The sequence below is a fragment of the Erinaceus europaeus genome, chromosome 1 (genome assembly GCF_950295315.1).
Source record: "Erinaceus europaeus chromosome 1, mEriEur2.1, whole genome shotgun sequence".
NCBI classification, from domain to species: Eukaryota; Metazoa; Chordata; class Mammalia; order Eulipotyphla; family Erinaceidae; genus Erinaceus; species Erinaceus europaeus.
Window position 1 is genome coordinate 24,766,754 of NC_080162.1, and position 15,959 is coordinate 24,782,712.

The following is a 15,959-nucleotide window of genomic DNA, read 5'->3' on the forward strand; positions in this document are numbered from 1 at the left end:
TGGCCCTATTAAGGGGCTGGGTGGTGGTGTACCTGGCTGAGTGCATATGTTATAATGCGCAAGGACCCAGGTTCAAGCCCCTAGTCCCCATCTGCAGGGGGAAAGCTTCCCGAGTGGTGAGTCATTGCTGCAGGTGTCACTCATCTCTTTCCCCCTTCCTCTCAATTTATGGCTGTCTCTAGCCAATAATTAAAATAAAGATAATAAAAAGTTTAATAAGGAGACTGCAGAAAGTGAGATGGGTAGATTATCTTTATCAGTGTGACAAACACCTAAGTTCAGCATCCAAGTCTATGGATGACTGAAGCAACGTGCAGTAGAATTATCTGGGGAAAGAGTCATATTTCCAGGTGACTCTTGGGCACTACTTTGTGATTAAACTACAGGTGTTGGAGATTCTGAGATTATTTTCAAACAGAAGTCCTGTGGGAATAAGCAAAAGAGATTCTAGAACTGGAAAACATGAAGTATTAATTTCTGTTTTGATCCCAAGAGAGCTCTTGCCACTATCAGCAACCCACCAGTGCTCTGTGGAAAATCAAAAATGCTTTCATCAGGAAATGTTGAGGGATACTCTGTGTGATGGGACCTGACTGTCCGGTTAGATTGGCAGCCTGCCCTGCCCTGAGTTGAACCCAGCAAGTAGAAGAGGAAATCATTCTCGAGAGAGACCTGAGATTTCTTCATATTTTTGCCATTCGAAGAAAACAGTTCAGGGTCCAATCTTTTTCTCGCTTTATGTGGGTGTATTTATGAGCACATGTGTACAGAGCACCAATCTGAAAATAGTGATAGAGAGGGGAGTGTGCAGGATTCCTGGTTATGAGGTTCTCAAACTTACCATGGAGTAACTGTTTACTTTTTGATTAATGTGTTGTTTTGGAAAAGAAAAGGAGGCTAATAGGAGGGGCTGTGATATGAGCGTTGTTTCCCAGCAGTGAGTGCAAGAGGGCTTTGCTTCTTAGAACTCCAAAGATATCTGGAAACTGAGACAGAAGACAGAGTTGGAATACTGAAAACGGCAGACAAAATCCTAGTAGCCCTCTGTCTTACCTGGGTGGAGAAGATTTATGTAGCATTGAATAATGAAGTGCTATCAGGGGAGGGGATGGGATATGGAGTTCTGGTGGTGGGAACAGTGTGAAGTTGTACCCCTCCTATCCTATGGTTTTTGTGTTTCCTTTTTCTAAACAAAAATTTTAAAAAAATTAAAAGAGGGAGTCGGGTGGGCGGTAGCGCAGCGAAGTAAGTGCATGAAGTGCAAAGAGCAAAGAACCAGTGTAAGGATCCCGGTTCGAGCCCCCGGCTCCCTACCTGCGGGGGGAGGGGGTCACTTCACAAGCAGTGAAACAGGTCTGAAGGTGTCTATCTTTCTTTCCCCCTCTCTGTCTTCCCCATCTCTGTCCATTTCTCTTTGTCCTATCCAACAATGATGACATCAAGTAACAACAATAACTACAACAATAAAACAAACAAAGGGGAATAAATAAATATTAAAAAAAAATCTTTAAAAAATTAAAAACGAAACAAAAAACCAACTTGGGCCAGAGAGGTGCTTAAGCAGTGAAGCAGAGGCCTTACATGTATGAGGCCCTATGTTCAATTTCTGGCACTGCATGAAAGGAAAAGAAAAATAAGTGTGATTCCAAGGGTGGTGGAGCAGTGCTTTAACCTCTCTCTCTCTCTCTCTCATAAAATTGGGCTGAGGAAGTGGCTTTGTGGCAAAGTGCATGCCTTGAATATATGTTTTTGTATTCCACACTCCTTGATAGCACATTTAAAAAAAAAAAAAAAACTTTTTTGGTGGCAAGCCTGGGAGGTGGTATAAGAAAGCACTGGACTTGCAAGCATGAGGTCCTGAGTTCAATCCCCAGCAACACATATGCTCTGGTTCTCTCTCATAAATAAATCTAAAAAAGAAAAAAGAAAAAAGGATGAAAAAGACAAAATTTTGGGCCCAAGAAGTGGCTCAGCAGGTAGAGTACATTCCTTGAATGAATTAGCATCTGGTTTTGGTTCCTGGCACCACATAAGATGGAATGTGCTCTAATTTCTCTTAATGGAAAAAAAAAATCTTGAGGCTTCCAGATAGTTCACCGGATAAGGTACTTGCACTGCTATGTGACGTGCAGCCTGGGTTTTCTCCTCTGGCATATCTCATGAGAGTACTGCAGGGAGGAGGAAGCTTTTGTGCTGTGCTATGTTCCAATTTAAAAAAAAAAAAAATCTTGGGGGCCGGGTGGTAGTGCAGAGGGTTAAACACACATGGCATGAAGTGCAAAGACCGGTTTCATCCCCCGGCTCCCCACCTGCAGGGTGGTTGCTTGACAAGCAGGCCAGCAGATGTCTATCTTTCTCACCCCCCCCTCAATTTTTCTCTGTCCTATCTGACAAAAACAGCAACAACAATAATAACAACAAAATGGGAAAAAATGGCATCCAGGTGCCATGCGTTTGTAGTGCAGGCAGGCAACCAGCCCCAGCGATAACCCTGTAGGCAAAACAAACAAACCAGAAACCAATCCATTCACTTATTTTGGCATATCTGCCCTCCTGTCTATACACATTACTTAATCTTTGATAAACTTAATGTTCCTTTTATTATTTTTTTCATCAAGGTTATTGCTAGGGCTTTGTGCCTGCACAATGAATCCACTGATCCCAGTAGTCTGATTTTCCTTTTTTTTTTTTTTTTTCTTCTTCTTCTTTCTTTTTTTATTATTAGCTAGGACAAAGAGAAACTGAGAGGGGAAGTGAGGTAGAGGGGGTGGGGGAGGGAGAGAGACCTACAGACCTGTTTCATAGCTTATTAAGCTTCCCCTCTGTATGTGGGGACTGGAGGCTCAAACCTGTGTCCTTGTCATGGTAATGTGTGTCCTTAGCCAGGTACAGCACTGCCTGGTCCCAGATACACTTAATATTCTAAACATGCAGTGTATAAATCTTCTCTCAGGGCTGTCTGGAGGCTTACCTCGCTCTCTCTCTTCTTCATTTTTGCTTATCTCTCTTTTCTGCTGATTTTAAAATCTTGTGAACACCACAGAACTGAATTGAGATCACAAAGAAATGTGCAGAGGGTATTGCACCAAAGTAAGAGACTCTGGGGTATGTGTGTGTGTGTGGGAGGAATACAGGTCCAAAAAAGATGACAGAGGACCTAGTGGGGGTTGTATTGTTATATGGAAAACTGGGAAATGTTATGCATGTACAAACTATTGTATTTACTGTTGAATGTAAAACATTAATTCTCCAATAAAGAAATTAAAAAAATAAAGAAATGTACAGAGGGTATCATTTTGGCCTTGTAGAGAAGTCAACCTGTGAAACTTGTAATAAAGAGACATTTTATTAACTGAATCATTTACAGTAGAACAATGAATACCAGCAGACTCAACGTTTATTTAAGAAAAAAGAGGGACAAGGTATTCTGGCTAATTTTCCACTAGCTTACTTGTGGGTCTGTGATCGGTGTTGTCAGGCAGCTGCACCCCCATGCTTTGTAAAAGGTTGGAAGCAGGTCCTGCCAGTCCAGCTTGTGAACTATATGATTCCAATATATTTGAAACCAGGTTTAGGTCTACATCCACTGATGTCAAAACAGAGCCTCCTGCAACAGAATCTTCCTCATCTGAATTACTACTGGACATCTGGGACAAAGGGTCCTATTCACGGAGAGTAGAGAAAATCATGAGATAACAGGCCTCGAGCCTGGATGACAGTTACAATAACAAGCTAGTGAAACAACAATGTACAACTGAATTTTCAATTAAAAATGTAGCTTATTTTTTGTAATGCAAAGTAACACTGAAGTCTATGGAGCTATGTCATTTAACACACACTAAAATTTGGTTTCTAAGATTATAATAGACTTCTATCTAAGAAAGGTTTCTACAAATCAAATGGATTTTTTTTTCTTATTATTTTATTACTAGAGCACTGCTCAGCTCTGGCTTATGGTGGTGTGGGAGATTAAATCTGTGACTTTGGAGCCTCAGTCATGAGAGTCTGTTGGCATAACCATCATACTATCTACCCCCGCCCTCAAATGGATTTTCTTTCCCATTTAGAAATATCCCAAAAGAGATAGTCAGCACTAAGGAGGTACATTTATAACTTGCCTAAGAGTTTTAAAAGAAATATGAACATTTAAATCGTTCTACATTTTTCTCTAAATGAAAACTAAATTTCTTTTATTCGCCTCCTAATGAAAAAGTAAAAAAACTGAAATTTTGTGATTAAAACTAGGATAAAATTATGGGTAAGTTCAATTCTCCATTTGCCTCAAGTTGGGGGAACATTCAAACAAACACTATTAAGATCTGAAAGTTATATGGATGTTGAAGATCTCTCTTTAAAAAAAAAAAAATCAACTTAACATGGGCAGGGGGGTGGCCTGGCAAGTAGGGTACAAGACTAGCACGTGCGAGGGCGTTGGCTTGATTACCGGCACTGCATATGCTGGACCAGGACTCCTATTTATTGCTCTCTTTTTCCTTCTCTTTCCTCTTCACTCATAAAAAGTATGTTTTAATTAAAAATCAATTATTAGTATTATGCAACTACAAACACACATTAATGTTTTTGTTGTAATATGATAGGTAGTAATAAGTTCGTTTAATTTAGTTATTAAGGAAGTTAGTAATTCTTCAGCCTATACAAGTTAGGAGAAAATTGGCAGCCTTAGCTACTTCAAATTAAAAAAATAAAATAAAATTTATCCTAATCAAGAGAGGAAAGGGCCAAGATAAGGTTTTTTAGGTATATAAGAGACTCAGAATGCACATACCATTTGCTTCTGGGTGGTGAAGCTTTTGCCAATGTTGGTATGTGCAAGTTCCTGGTCCATCTGGGCCATATATGACTTGAGATTATCAAGAGTTCCTTTTACAGATGCTTCTTCGTCAGGGTCCTGTGTTTCCAGATCCACTTCGTCATCACTGTCTAAACATTCAAAATCTTCCTCCTCCAGATCATCGGAATCTGACTCATGAGGCTTTGGTCCTAAGCACACACCCGAGACAGAAAGAGTCACTTGGCAAACATTTTTGGAGTGATTACACCTCTCAGAAGACTATTATCTGCAGAAAAGGACCAGTATACATAGGCAAAGTACTTCACAAATATTCTTCCCAGAAAATCGGACTAGTCTGTTGGCAGGTATTTGTGGGGAAAGGTACAGGCTGAGCTGGAAGATACTTTATTATTTTTTTCGCTGCGTGTGCCTGAGTCTGACTCGTGCTCTGAACTTTCTTCCTCTGAAATATATTTTTAAGTCTATGTAATACATGAAAACATTTTGATGTGAACATTCAAATCATACAGTACTTTCTCTTTATATCTCATTCTCTTTCCAGAGTTAATCATATTTTAATAGTTTGGTAAGTATCTAGATTTCCATCTGTGCAGCTCTGACATTATATCTAATTTTCCCCACATAGATACACATATTGAACTATGGTGTGCATTTCCTTCTTTCCCTTATCTCCCTCCCTTCTCTTTCTCTTTTGCCACCAGGGTTTGATGCCTGCATGAGAAATTCTACCACTTCTGGTAGCCTCTCTCCCTCTCCCTCTCTCTCTTTTAAAGATTTTATTTATTTATTAATGAGAAAGATAGGAGGAGACAGAAAGAACCAGACATCACTCTGGTACATGTGCTGCCGGGGATCGAACTCAAGACCTCATGCTTGAGAGTTCAATGCTTTATCCATTGCACTACCTCCCGGACCACATCTCTCTCTCTTTTTTTTCCCTTTGGACAGAGAAACTGAGGGGAGAGGGAGATAGTGAGAAAGACAGAAAGAGAGATATCTGCAGTACTGCTTCACCACTTGTGAAGCTTGCCCTGCCTTCAAAGGTGGGCATCAGGGCTTGGACCCAGGTCTTGGAGCACAGTAAGCACTAAGTGTGTGTTCTACTCAGTGACTTCCTCCCCCCTTCCAACTTCAGTATCACTTTATTGAGGAAATATTGGTTTATAGTACTGTTGTCACTGGTATACATTTTCACATTTCCTAAAGATACATATCAATGTGTGTGGGGGGTTAGGTCCTGGAATATGATGGCAGAGGAGAACCTAGTGGGGGGTGGTATTGTTATTTGGAAAACTGGGAAATGCCATGCATTTAAAACTATTGTATTTATTATTGACTGTAAACCATTAATCCCCCAATAAAGAAATTAAAAAAGAAAAGATACATATCAGTACACCTTAGTCTGCACCAAACTGGCATCCTCTTCTATCTTATGACACTAGGTTCCCAACCCCCCTTTAGTGCATTTTCATTTAGTTGTTTTAGAAATTTCCCTCTGTTAAAATATAGACACATCTCTCTCTCTCTCTCTCTCTCTCGTTTTTTATTGTCACCAGTGTTACTTCTGGGGCTCAGTGCCAGCACTACAAATACACTGCTCCCAGAGGCCATTGTTTTTCTTTCTTTCTTTTTTTTTTTTTTTTAAATTTATTTATTCCCTTTTGCTGCCCTTGTTGTTTTATTGTTGTAGTTATTGTTGTTGGATAGGACAGAGAGAAATGGATGGAGAGAGGAGGGGAAGACATAGAGGAGGAGAGAAAGATAGACACCTGCAGACCTGCTTCACAGCTTGTGAAATGACTCCCCTGCAGGTGGGGAGCCGGGGCTCGAACTGGGATCCTTACCCCAGTCCTTGTGCTTTGTGCCATGTGCGCTTAACCCTCTGCGCTACCGCCCAACTCCCCATTGTTTTTCTTTCTAATTTTTATTAGAACAGATAGAAAGTGAGACAGGATGGGAAGATAGAGGGAGCGAAAGATAGATATCTGCAGACCTACTTTACCACTTGTGAAGCAGACCCCTCCAGGTAAAGAGTATGGGCTTAAACCTGGATCTTTCTGCTTGGTAATATGTGCGCTTAACTGGGTGGCACCAGCGCCCAGTCCCCCAGTTCCCAGCCCCCCCTTTTTATTAATGATGCACTGTATTGCACAATATGGATATAATATGATTTGCTGAACCATTCCTCTCTTAGTATGTATGTGTGTGTATTTTTTTTTACCAGAGCACTGATCAGCTCTGGTTTATGGTAGTGCAGGGGACTGAACTTTGAACTTGGGACTTTGGAGCCTCAGACTGGAGAGTCTTTGCATAACCATTATGCTATCTACCCCTGCCCTCTTGGTGAATATTTAGGATATTTCAATTTTCTAGTCAAACTACTACGATCATCAGCACATATATCCTTTTTTCATACTGTAAGTTCCTAGAAGGGAAATAGCTAAATCAAAGGCAATGAATGTTCTTTGGATATCACTGGGCATTCTTAGACTATCAAAATGTCCTGTGAAAAGATAAATTATACTCCTACCCCCCATAGATCGACAATGTTCATTTCTCTAATTCTTGAAAAAATTGTGACTGTCAATTTTCTAAATTTTTGTCAGTAAGATGGGCAAAGCAAATTTTTTTATTTGCATTTATTTGTTTACTAAAAACAATGTTTAAAATGCTAATTGACTGTATTTCTGTTTCAAGGTAGTAATTGCTTATATATTTTGCTGATGTTTTTCCTTTTTCTTTTATTCTGCTAGAGACAGAAAGAACCAGGAAGGGAGAGAGAGTGGGAAAAAGAGGGGGAAGAGAGATACCTATAGCACCATTCCACCACTTGGGAAGTTTTCCTCTACAGATGGGGATCAGGGGCTTGAACTCAGGTCTTTAAGCATGGCAACTGCTTTAACAGGTATGTTACCACCCAGCCCCTTCTTTTACAAATGTCCTTTTAATGTGAGCTATTAGGATTGCACCAAAGCAAAGGAGGAAATGAGAGCGGTAGGAAGGACGCCGGGGGCAAAGTGCATGATGGTGGGAAGAAGCTAAGTTGGGGAGGAGAGCTTTCCTTTTTTAAATTTTAATTAGCTTTTTTATTTATTGGATAGAAACAGTCACAAATCAAGAGGGTGGGGGTGACTGAGAGGGAGAGAGACAGAGAGACACCTTCAGCACAGCTTCACCACTTGCAAAGCTTTCCTCCTGTAGGTGGGGACCAGGGGCTCGAACCTGGGTCCTTGCGCACTGTAACGTGCGCTCAACCAGGTGCGCCACCATCTGGCACCAGAAATTTTCCTTTTTTGAAACTTTATTTTATTTGATAAAACAGAAGTTTTGGGTGGAAGGGAGAGATAGACAGAGAGACACCTTCAGCATTACTTCTCTACTTGTGAAGCTTTCCCCTTGCAGGTGTGGGGCCAGGGGCTTGAGCCTGGGTTCTTGTGCTTGGTGATATATGCGCTTGAGCAGGTGTGCCACTACCTGGCCCCTGAGAGTGTTTTGTAGACACACCCATCATGAGGAACTGGGAAATTGTATCCATGTATCAACAACCATAATGTAAACTATTCCCCGCTCCAATAAAATGATCTGGAAAAAAATGTGGGCTTTTAAAAAAATTATTTGTGCAGTAAGTCAAAAAAGAGGAAAAAGGCAATAAAATATGGAGCCAAGGTAAAAACCCTCTATAAACAAACAACATTCAGACAGTCAAAATATACTACTAACAAGCACATCAGGCATCCTTTGCAAAGGTTTTCACTATAGTATAGAGCCATGGCTGAGAACAATCTGAAATCATAAAAAGAAAGCAAGTATTTTGATTGCCAAGAGATCCAAGGCTTTAATGCACTAGAAATAGCTATAATACTTAAAAGATACAGAATGAAAATATCCACCACACTGTAACTTACCTAAAACCTTATTGAAGTAATTAAGAAAAGAATCTGCATCAAAAGTGATTGGAGCCTCAGAAGGTTCTCTGCAAGTTTAAAAGAAGAGAGGTAATTTATCTCAAGTGTAACTATGAAGCTTTCCGTGACTGGACTACTATAATTTTTAGTGGTATTAAAAGAGATAACACCTCAAAGGAGGTACAGAAAGAAAACTGTCGCTTCAGTCTTAAAAATCTTCATGCTTATTGATCTTGTGGGACAACAGAAATGGGAAAAAGTAACACAGAAGTAAAATTTGCATTTTGTTTATATAAATTTAACTTAGGCTGATTTAGACACCAACCCAGCATCCACCTCCCACACAACATACCGAACACTAGCAACAGTTATTTTTCTGAGTTAATTTAAATAAGATTTACCTTTTAAGGACCAAATCTTGTGCTCTGGGAGGTGGTGCCGTGGGTAATATGTTGGACTCTCAAGTGTGAGGTCCTGCCAGCACATGTTACCAGAGTGAAGCTCTGATTCTTTTCTTTTTCTCCTCTATTTCATTAGTAAACAAAATTAAAACAAAAACAACAAAACCTTCCCTGCCGGGTTAGCGTGCGGGCGCCTCTTCCCGGGCGCGTACTCTCTGGGCTGGAGACTCACAATTCCCGACTCTTTCCCTTACTTTCTTTCATAGAAAATATTAAATGTAAATTTTAATCTTTTTATGAGGCTCAAGAACACTGGTACTGACCCAGATTTGCTGTGGAAACAGTCACTTTATCTATACTGTGGCTTGGGAGTTGGTACTCCCAACGGATGAAGTGTTGGGCTCTCAAGCATGAGCTCCTGACTTTGATCCCCGGCACTATCTGACGCTCCGGTTCTCTTTCTTCCCCCTCCTCTCTCCCTCTCATCAGTGAATGAATTAATCGAAAATGCAACTTTCAATTTCCTTGGTTCTTTCTTCCTCTGATGAGCTCCTTCATCCCCATCTTTTAAGTTTCAGTCTGCTTACATCTGCTAGTGGGGTGGGGATGAGTCTCAGCTTCCTGAGGGTCAGATGTGTAAGAGTCCACATGGCTGAGCCAAAGTCTCAGAAGCAGAGTAAATGATTTCCTTGTATATTTCTGTGATGGTGGCATTTAAGTCTGTTAAGCAGCTATCTGGATTACTTCACTGATCACAATGGATCAGGTTGCTAGAAATCTAATTTCAGATAAGTAAGTTACTGTGGTACTATGTACCAAAAGAGGGAAACAAAGCAGTACGAATAATTTACTTAAAAAACAAACAAACAAACAAAAAAACCGGGGAGTCGGGCGGTAGTGCTGTGCATTCAGTGCAAGGACCTTTGTAAGGATCCCGGTTTGGGACCCGGCTCCCCACCTGCAGAGGGGTCGCTTCACAGGCCATGAAGCAGGTCTACAGGTGTCTTATCTTTCTCTCTCCTTCTCTGTCTTCCCCTCCACTCTCCATTTTCTCTCTGTCCTATCCAACAACAACATCAATAACAACAACAATGAAACAACAAGGGCAACAAAAGGGAAAATAAATAAAATAAAATTTAAAAAATAAAAAAACAAAAACTAAAGGTGGAATTGGTAATGATTGGATAATTGAAACACTGGGTTATACCTATTTAAACAGTCATACTTGACCATGAATTACCGGGGTAGCTCTGCTCCTTTGTGGGTTGAGACTTTGGATATGAAAGCTTTCATGCTTTCTGAGACTTGAGTTAAGTCACAGTTCTGCTCCTCCCCTTTGGACAGGGAATCTACTTTTTTGCCAGCGGCTTCCTGTAGTAGCTGGTCAAGCTGATCTGGTGAGAGATGTAACCACTGGTCGTCTGGAAAAGAATTAAGAATGTTACTGCCATACTATACACGCATGACATATATCTTCTGGGAAGGGTTCTGTGAAATTTAAGATGAATATTTTCTTTCTGATCCTTTGACTCTAGCCGTATTTACTACTTACCATCTTCTGGGGGAAGATTAGCTTCTTCTTTCTTAAGTTCTTCTATATCAAGTGGTATTTTCTGTAATAAAGTTAAGATTTCTTCACCTGGACTCATAGCAAGAGAACTAGAAAAAAAAGACATGGATTTTTTTTATAAGAGAGCTCAGAATAAGAATCATAAAATTACTGTTTTAAATTGGCAGAGGTTATTTGGTCTAATTTGTTTCTAAATATGCTTTTAGGTATTTGGAGAGATATATGTACGTCTATAGTCATAGCTGCATTATTCATAATAGCCAAGGAGTGGAAGCAGTCTCAATGCCCACCGACAAAAACACTTGATAAAGAAGCTTCTATACATATAGTTATAGGATACTACTCTGCAATTTAAAAATATGATCCTATGTCCTCAGGGGCAAACGAATGGAACTGGAGGTAGTTATGCTTATTAAGTAAGAAGGTGAATGGTAACCGCCAGATTGTTTTGCTTATGTACGGAATACAGACAACTAAAACACATGAACTTGTAAAACAAACTAAACCGCCAAAGCAGTAAAATGCCTTTTAAAAGTATTATTATTTACCAGAGCACTTTCAGCTTTGGCTTATGGTGGTATAGGGGCTTGAACCTGGGACCCTCAGTTATAAGAGTCTTTTTACATAACTATTATGCTATCTCCCTACCCAGTAAAACATCTTTTTAGACAGTGAAGGTACTGGAAGGGAGGGGGTGGTGAGAAACATAGAACTTTTGTGGTGGGTGTGGTGTGGAACCATTCCTCTGTAACAAAATCTTATAAACCAATGGATTCATAGGGTTCAATATAAAAATAACTAAAAATGGGGAGAAGAATTAAGCATACTTCTAAAGAAGACATACAAATGGGCAACAGGTCCATGAAGTGGTGCTCAGCAGGGAAGTGCAAATCAAAATCACAATGAGATAACACTTCACAACTGCTAAAACGGTCATTACCAAAAAGACAAGAGACAAGTGTTGGACGTAGAGAAAAAGGGATCTTTATGTACTACTGGGTGACAGTAGGAAAAACAGCATGGAGGTCTCTTAACAGTTTAAAAACAGTACTACTACATGATCCAACAACCTGACCTGTGGGTTTAAAACCAGAGGAAAAGAAAATAGGATACTTAGGAGAAATCTGTGATCCTGTGTGCTTTTTTTTCTTTTAATATTTGTTTGTTTGTTTATTATTAGAGCACTGCTCAGCTTTGGCTTATAGTGGTGTAGGGGATTGGACCTGGGACTTTGGAGCCTTAGGAAATACCTTCCTCTCCCTCAACCTTGGCCTTTTGATCCTTCCCATTGAATATAGAAACTCCTTTTTTTTTTTTTCTTGGCAACTAGCTCAAAAATAAGGAATTCCTTAACTTTTGGTAAATTGATAACCTACTGTCATGTCTAGGTAGTAATAAACTCACCTTTCTGGTCGGTTTACTGAGAGCTGGAAGTAATTCTTTGCCATTTCTAGTCTTTCCTGGTACTCAGCAGAACCTTCTATCAGTTCCTAAAAAATGAATTATTAGAACATTATTTAGATTCGACTTCCGGAGGCAGAGCTACGAGCAGCAGATCGCTTCCTCTCCTCTCCTCTCCTCTCCTCTCCTCTCCTCTCCTCTCCTCTCCTCTCCTCTCCTCTCCTCTCCTCTCCTCCCCTCCCCTCCCCTCCCCTCCCCTCCCCTCCCCTCCTCTCCTCTCCCGGATCAACTAGGAATACCAAAGGAGACCACCCGAACCGAAACAAGACAGGACTAGAATGACCACAGGAACCCAGTAAATCACCCGTGAGTACAAACACGCGTGGCTGGTGACAGAGAGGAGAGAGGGGCCTAAGGAGAGATTAAGTGACTGCTAACAGTTCAACAGTTTATCAGTGGAGACACCACCTCCAGTCTGCTCCACAACAAGGGGACAGCTGAAGGGAGGAAAGGACTCCCCAGAGACTCACCAAGTGCAACTCTGAGTCTCCATTGCTACTACCCTCAGAATCTGGAGCAGCAACAGGGAGGGACACCAGGGGACAGAGATCTAACCGGGAAACTCAGGAGAAGATCTATACCTCGGTGGCATAGCTGAGGGGCTGGGAAAGTCTCTTTGCATAACCACTGGATTATCTCTGCCACACCCTGCTTTATCTCTTGGTCAGGAGTCAGTGATTAAGCTAAGAAGCCTATTGATAGTTTAAAAGCCCTCAGGCTCCCATAGCCTACAGGGAAGAAAAAAAAAAGAGGCTTTTACACCGCTGAGCTCTAACTCAGGGATTGAAAAAACTGTTAACTTCCACCACGGTAAACCCTTTAATTAAATTACTTAGATACAAGTCAATCCAGGCAATAGTGATCAATAATTTGAAAAGTACTGATAAAGGGAACTCATAACATAATATATAAAATGGTTAAAACAACAAGAAAAAATATTGGAGACTCGAACCAGGACAAGAGTCCAGCTAAAAGTCCTCCAGAGGGTGAAGCACAAAACAACGAGTTCAACATCCAAACATTAGCTAAGGAAATAATAACAGGAGTGAGTAAAGAATTTGAAAAAATTGTAATCAGAAATGCAGGAACAACAAATGAGAATATGGAAGAAAATTCTAATTATCTCATGGTTATTAGAGAGCTGAAAGCTGAAATCGCTGAGCTAAGAAGGCAACTAGCTGAACAAGCTTAAACAGTATCAGAGCAGGGCAACAAAATAGATGAACTCCAGAAAGCAGCAGAGGGCAGAGAGAATAGACTCTATGAGGCTGAAGACAGAATTAGCAAGATTGAGGATGAATTAGAGACAACTAAAAAAGAAGTAAGAGATCTCAAAAAGAGATTAAGAGATGCTGAAAACAACAACAGAGTCCTATGGGATGACTTCAAAAGAAACAATATACGCATTATTGGCATACCAGAGGAAGAAAGAGAAGGAGAGGAAGAAAGCATTCTCCAGGCCATAATAGCTGAAAATTTCTCTAGTCTAGACAACACCAAACACATAAAGATTTAAGAAGCCCAGAGGGTATCAAACAGAATTAACCCAGACCTAAAGACACCAAGACATGTCATACTTAGAATGGAAAGGAATAAGGATAAAGAAAGGATCCTCAAGGCTGGAAGAGAAAAACAAAGAGTCACCCACAAAGAAAACCCATAAGATTAGCAGCAGACTTCTCCATACAAACACTACAGGCCAGAAGAGAATGGCAAGATATCTATGGAGTGCTCAATGAGAAAGGCTTTCAGCCAAGATTACTATATCCTGCTAGACTGTCATTCAGACTAGAGGGAAGCATCAAAACCTTCTCAGACAAGCAACAGTTGAAGGAAGCAACCATCACCAAGCCTGCCCTGAAAGAAGTTCTGAAAGGTCTCCTATAAACAACCACCACAAATAGGACATATATCAAAACACTCTAAAACTCTACAAGAATGGCATTAAAATATCTTCAATCTTTGATATCAATAAATGTCAATGGCCTGAATTCACCTATTAAAAGACACAGAGTAGGAAGATGGATCAGAAAACACAACCCAACAATATGTTGTCTACAGGAAACTCACCTAACTCAACAAGACAAACACAGACTTAAAGTGAAAGAATGGAAAACTATCATACAAGCCAATGGCCCACAAAAAAGGGCAGGAACAGCTATTCTCATATCTGACATGATAGACTTTAAAATACATAAGATTAAAAAAGATAGGAATGGACACTACTTAATGCTCAGAGGATCAGTCAATCAAGAGGACTTAACAATTATTAATATCTATGCACCCAATGAGAAGCCATCTAAATACATCAAACTTCTACTGAAAGAGCTACAGCAATATATTAACAGTAACACAATCATAGTAGGGGACTTCAACACCCCACTCTCTCAACTTGACAGATCATCCAGGAAGAAAATCAGTAAAGACATAAGGGAGCTAAATGAAGAGATAGAACTATTGGACATTTTCAGAGTCATTCATCCCAAGAAACTGGAATACACATTTTACTCAAATCCACATGGTTCATTCTCAAGGATAGACCATATGTTAGGCCACAAAGACAGCATCAGCCAATTCAAGAGCACTGAAATCATCCCAAGCATCTTCTCAGACCACAGTGGAATTAAACTAACACTTAACAATCAACAAAAGATTAGTAACAGTGCCAAAATGTGGAAGCTCAACAGTACACTTCTTAACAACTTCTGGGTCAAAGAGAAAATCAAGGAAGAAATCAAAATGTTTCGAGAGTTCAATGAAAATGAAGACACAAGCTATCAAAATATTTGGGACACAGCTAAAGCAGTCCTAAGAGGGAAGTTCATAGCTATACAAGCACACATTAGGAAACAAGAAAAGGCACAAATAAACAGCCTGATTGCACATCTTAAAGACCTAGAAGAAGAACAACAAAGGAACCTAAAGCAACCAGAAGGACAGAAATCACTAAAGTTAGGGCAGAAATAAATAACATTGAGAATAGGAAAACCATACAAAAGATCAATGAAAGTAAATGTTGGTTCTTCGAAAGAGTAAACAAAATCGACAAACCTTTGGCCAGACTCACAAAACAAAAAAGGGAGAAGACCCAAATAAATCGGATAGTAAATGAAAGAGGAGATATCACAACAGACACTGCAGAAATTCAACATATCATGCGAGGCTTCTATGAACAACTATATGCCACCAAGCTAGAGAACCTGGAAGAAATGAATGATTTCCTAGATACCTACCAACTTCCAAAATTAAGTAAAGAGGAAGTGGATAACATGAACAGGCCCATCACAGTTAATGAAATTGAAACAGTTATCAAAAATCTTCCCAAAAATAAAAGTCCTGGACCAGATGGTTTTACAAATGAATTCTACAAAACTTTCAAAGAAGAACTAATACCTCTACTTTTAAAAGTCTTCCAGGGGGGTCAGGCGGTGGTGCAGTGGGTTAAGCGCATGTGGCGCAAAGCGCAGGGACCGGCGTAAGGATCCTGGTTCGAGCCCCCGGCTCCCCACCTGCAGGGGAGTCGCTTCACAGGCGGTGAAGGAGGTCTGCAGGTGTCTATCTTTCTCTCCCCTTCTCTGTCTTCCCCTCCTCTCTCCATTTCTCTCTGTCCTATCCAACAACGAATTGTGTCAACAAGGGCAATAATAATGACCACAACGAAGCTACAACAAGGGCAACAAAAGGGGGAAAAAAATGGCCTCCAGGAGCGGTGGATTCATGGTGCAGGCACCGAGCCCAGCAATAACCCTGGAGGAGGAAAAATAAATAAATAAATAAATAAATAAATAAATAAGTCTTCCAGAAGATTG

At 40.3% G+C, this 15,959-nt stretch overlaps 1 protein-coding gene across 2 annotated transcripts in view; it reads right to left on the bottom strand.

The window, feature by feature from the left end:
- Nucleotides 1-3,379: 3,379 nt before the first annotated feature.
- Nucleotides 3,380-15,959, bottom strand: part of ECD (ecdysoneless cell cycle regulator) — a 34,928-nt gene continuing 22,348 nt past the window's right edge. For both annotated transcript variants that reach the window (XM_060203402.1, XM_016195334.2), the window contains 6 exons: nucleotides 12,094-12,179; nucleotides 10,672-10,778; nucleotides 10,360-10,540; nucleotides 8,719-8,786; nucleotides 4,787-5,001; nucleotides 3,380-3,662 (listed from right to left, as the gene is read on the bottom strand). In XM_060203402.1, coding sequence (XP_060059385.1) covers nucleotides 3,432-3,662; nucleotides 4,787-5,001; nucleotides 8,719-8,786; nucleotides 10,360-10,540; nucleotides 10,672-10,778; nucleotides 12,094-12,179 — 888 coding nt within the window. In that variant the 3' untranslated portion in view covers nucleotides 3,380-3,431. The remainder of the gene's footprint in view (nucleotides 3,663-4,786; nucleotides 5,002-8,718; nucleotides 8,787-10,359; nucleotides 10,541-10,671; nucleotides 10,779-12,093; nucleotides 12,180-15,959) is intronic.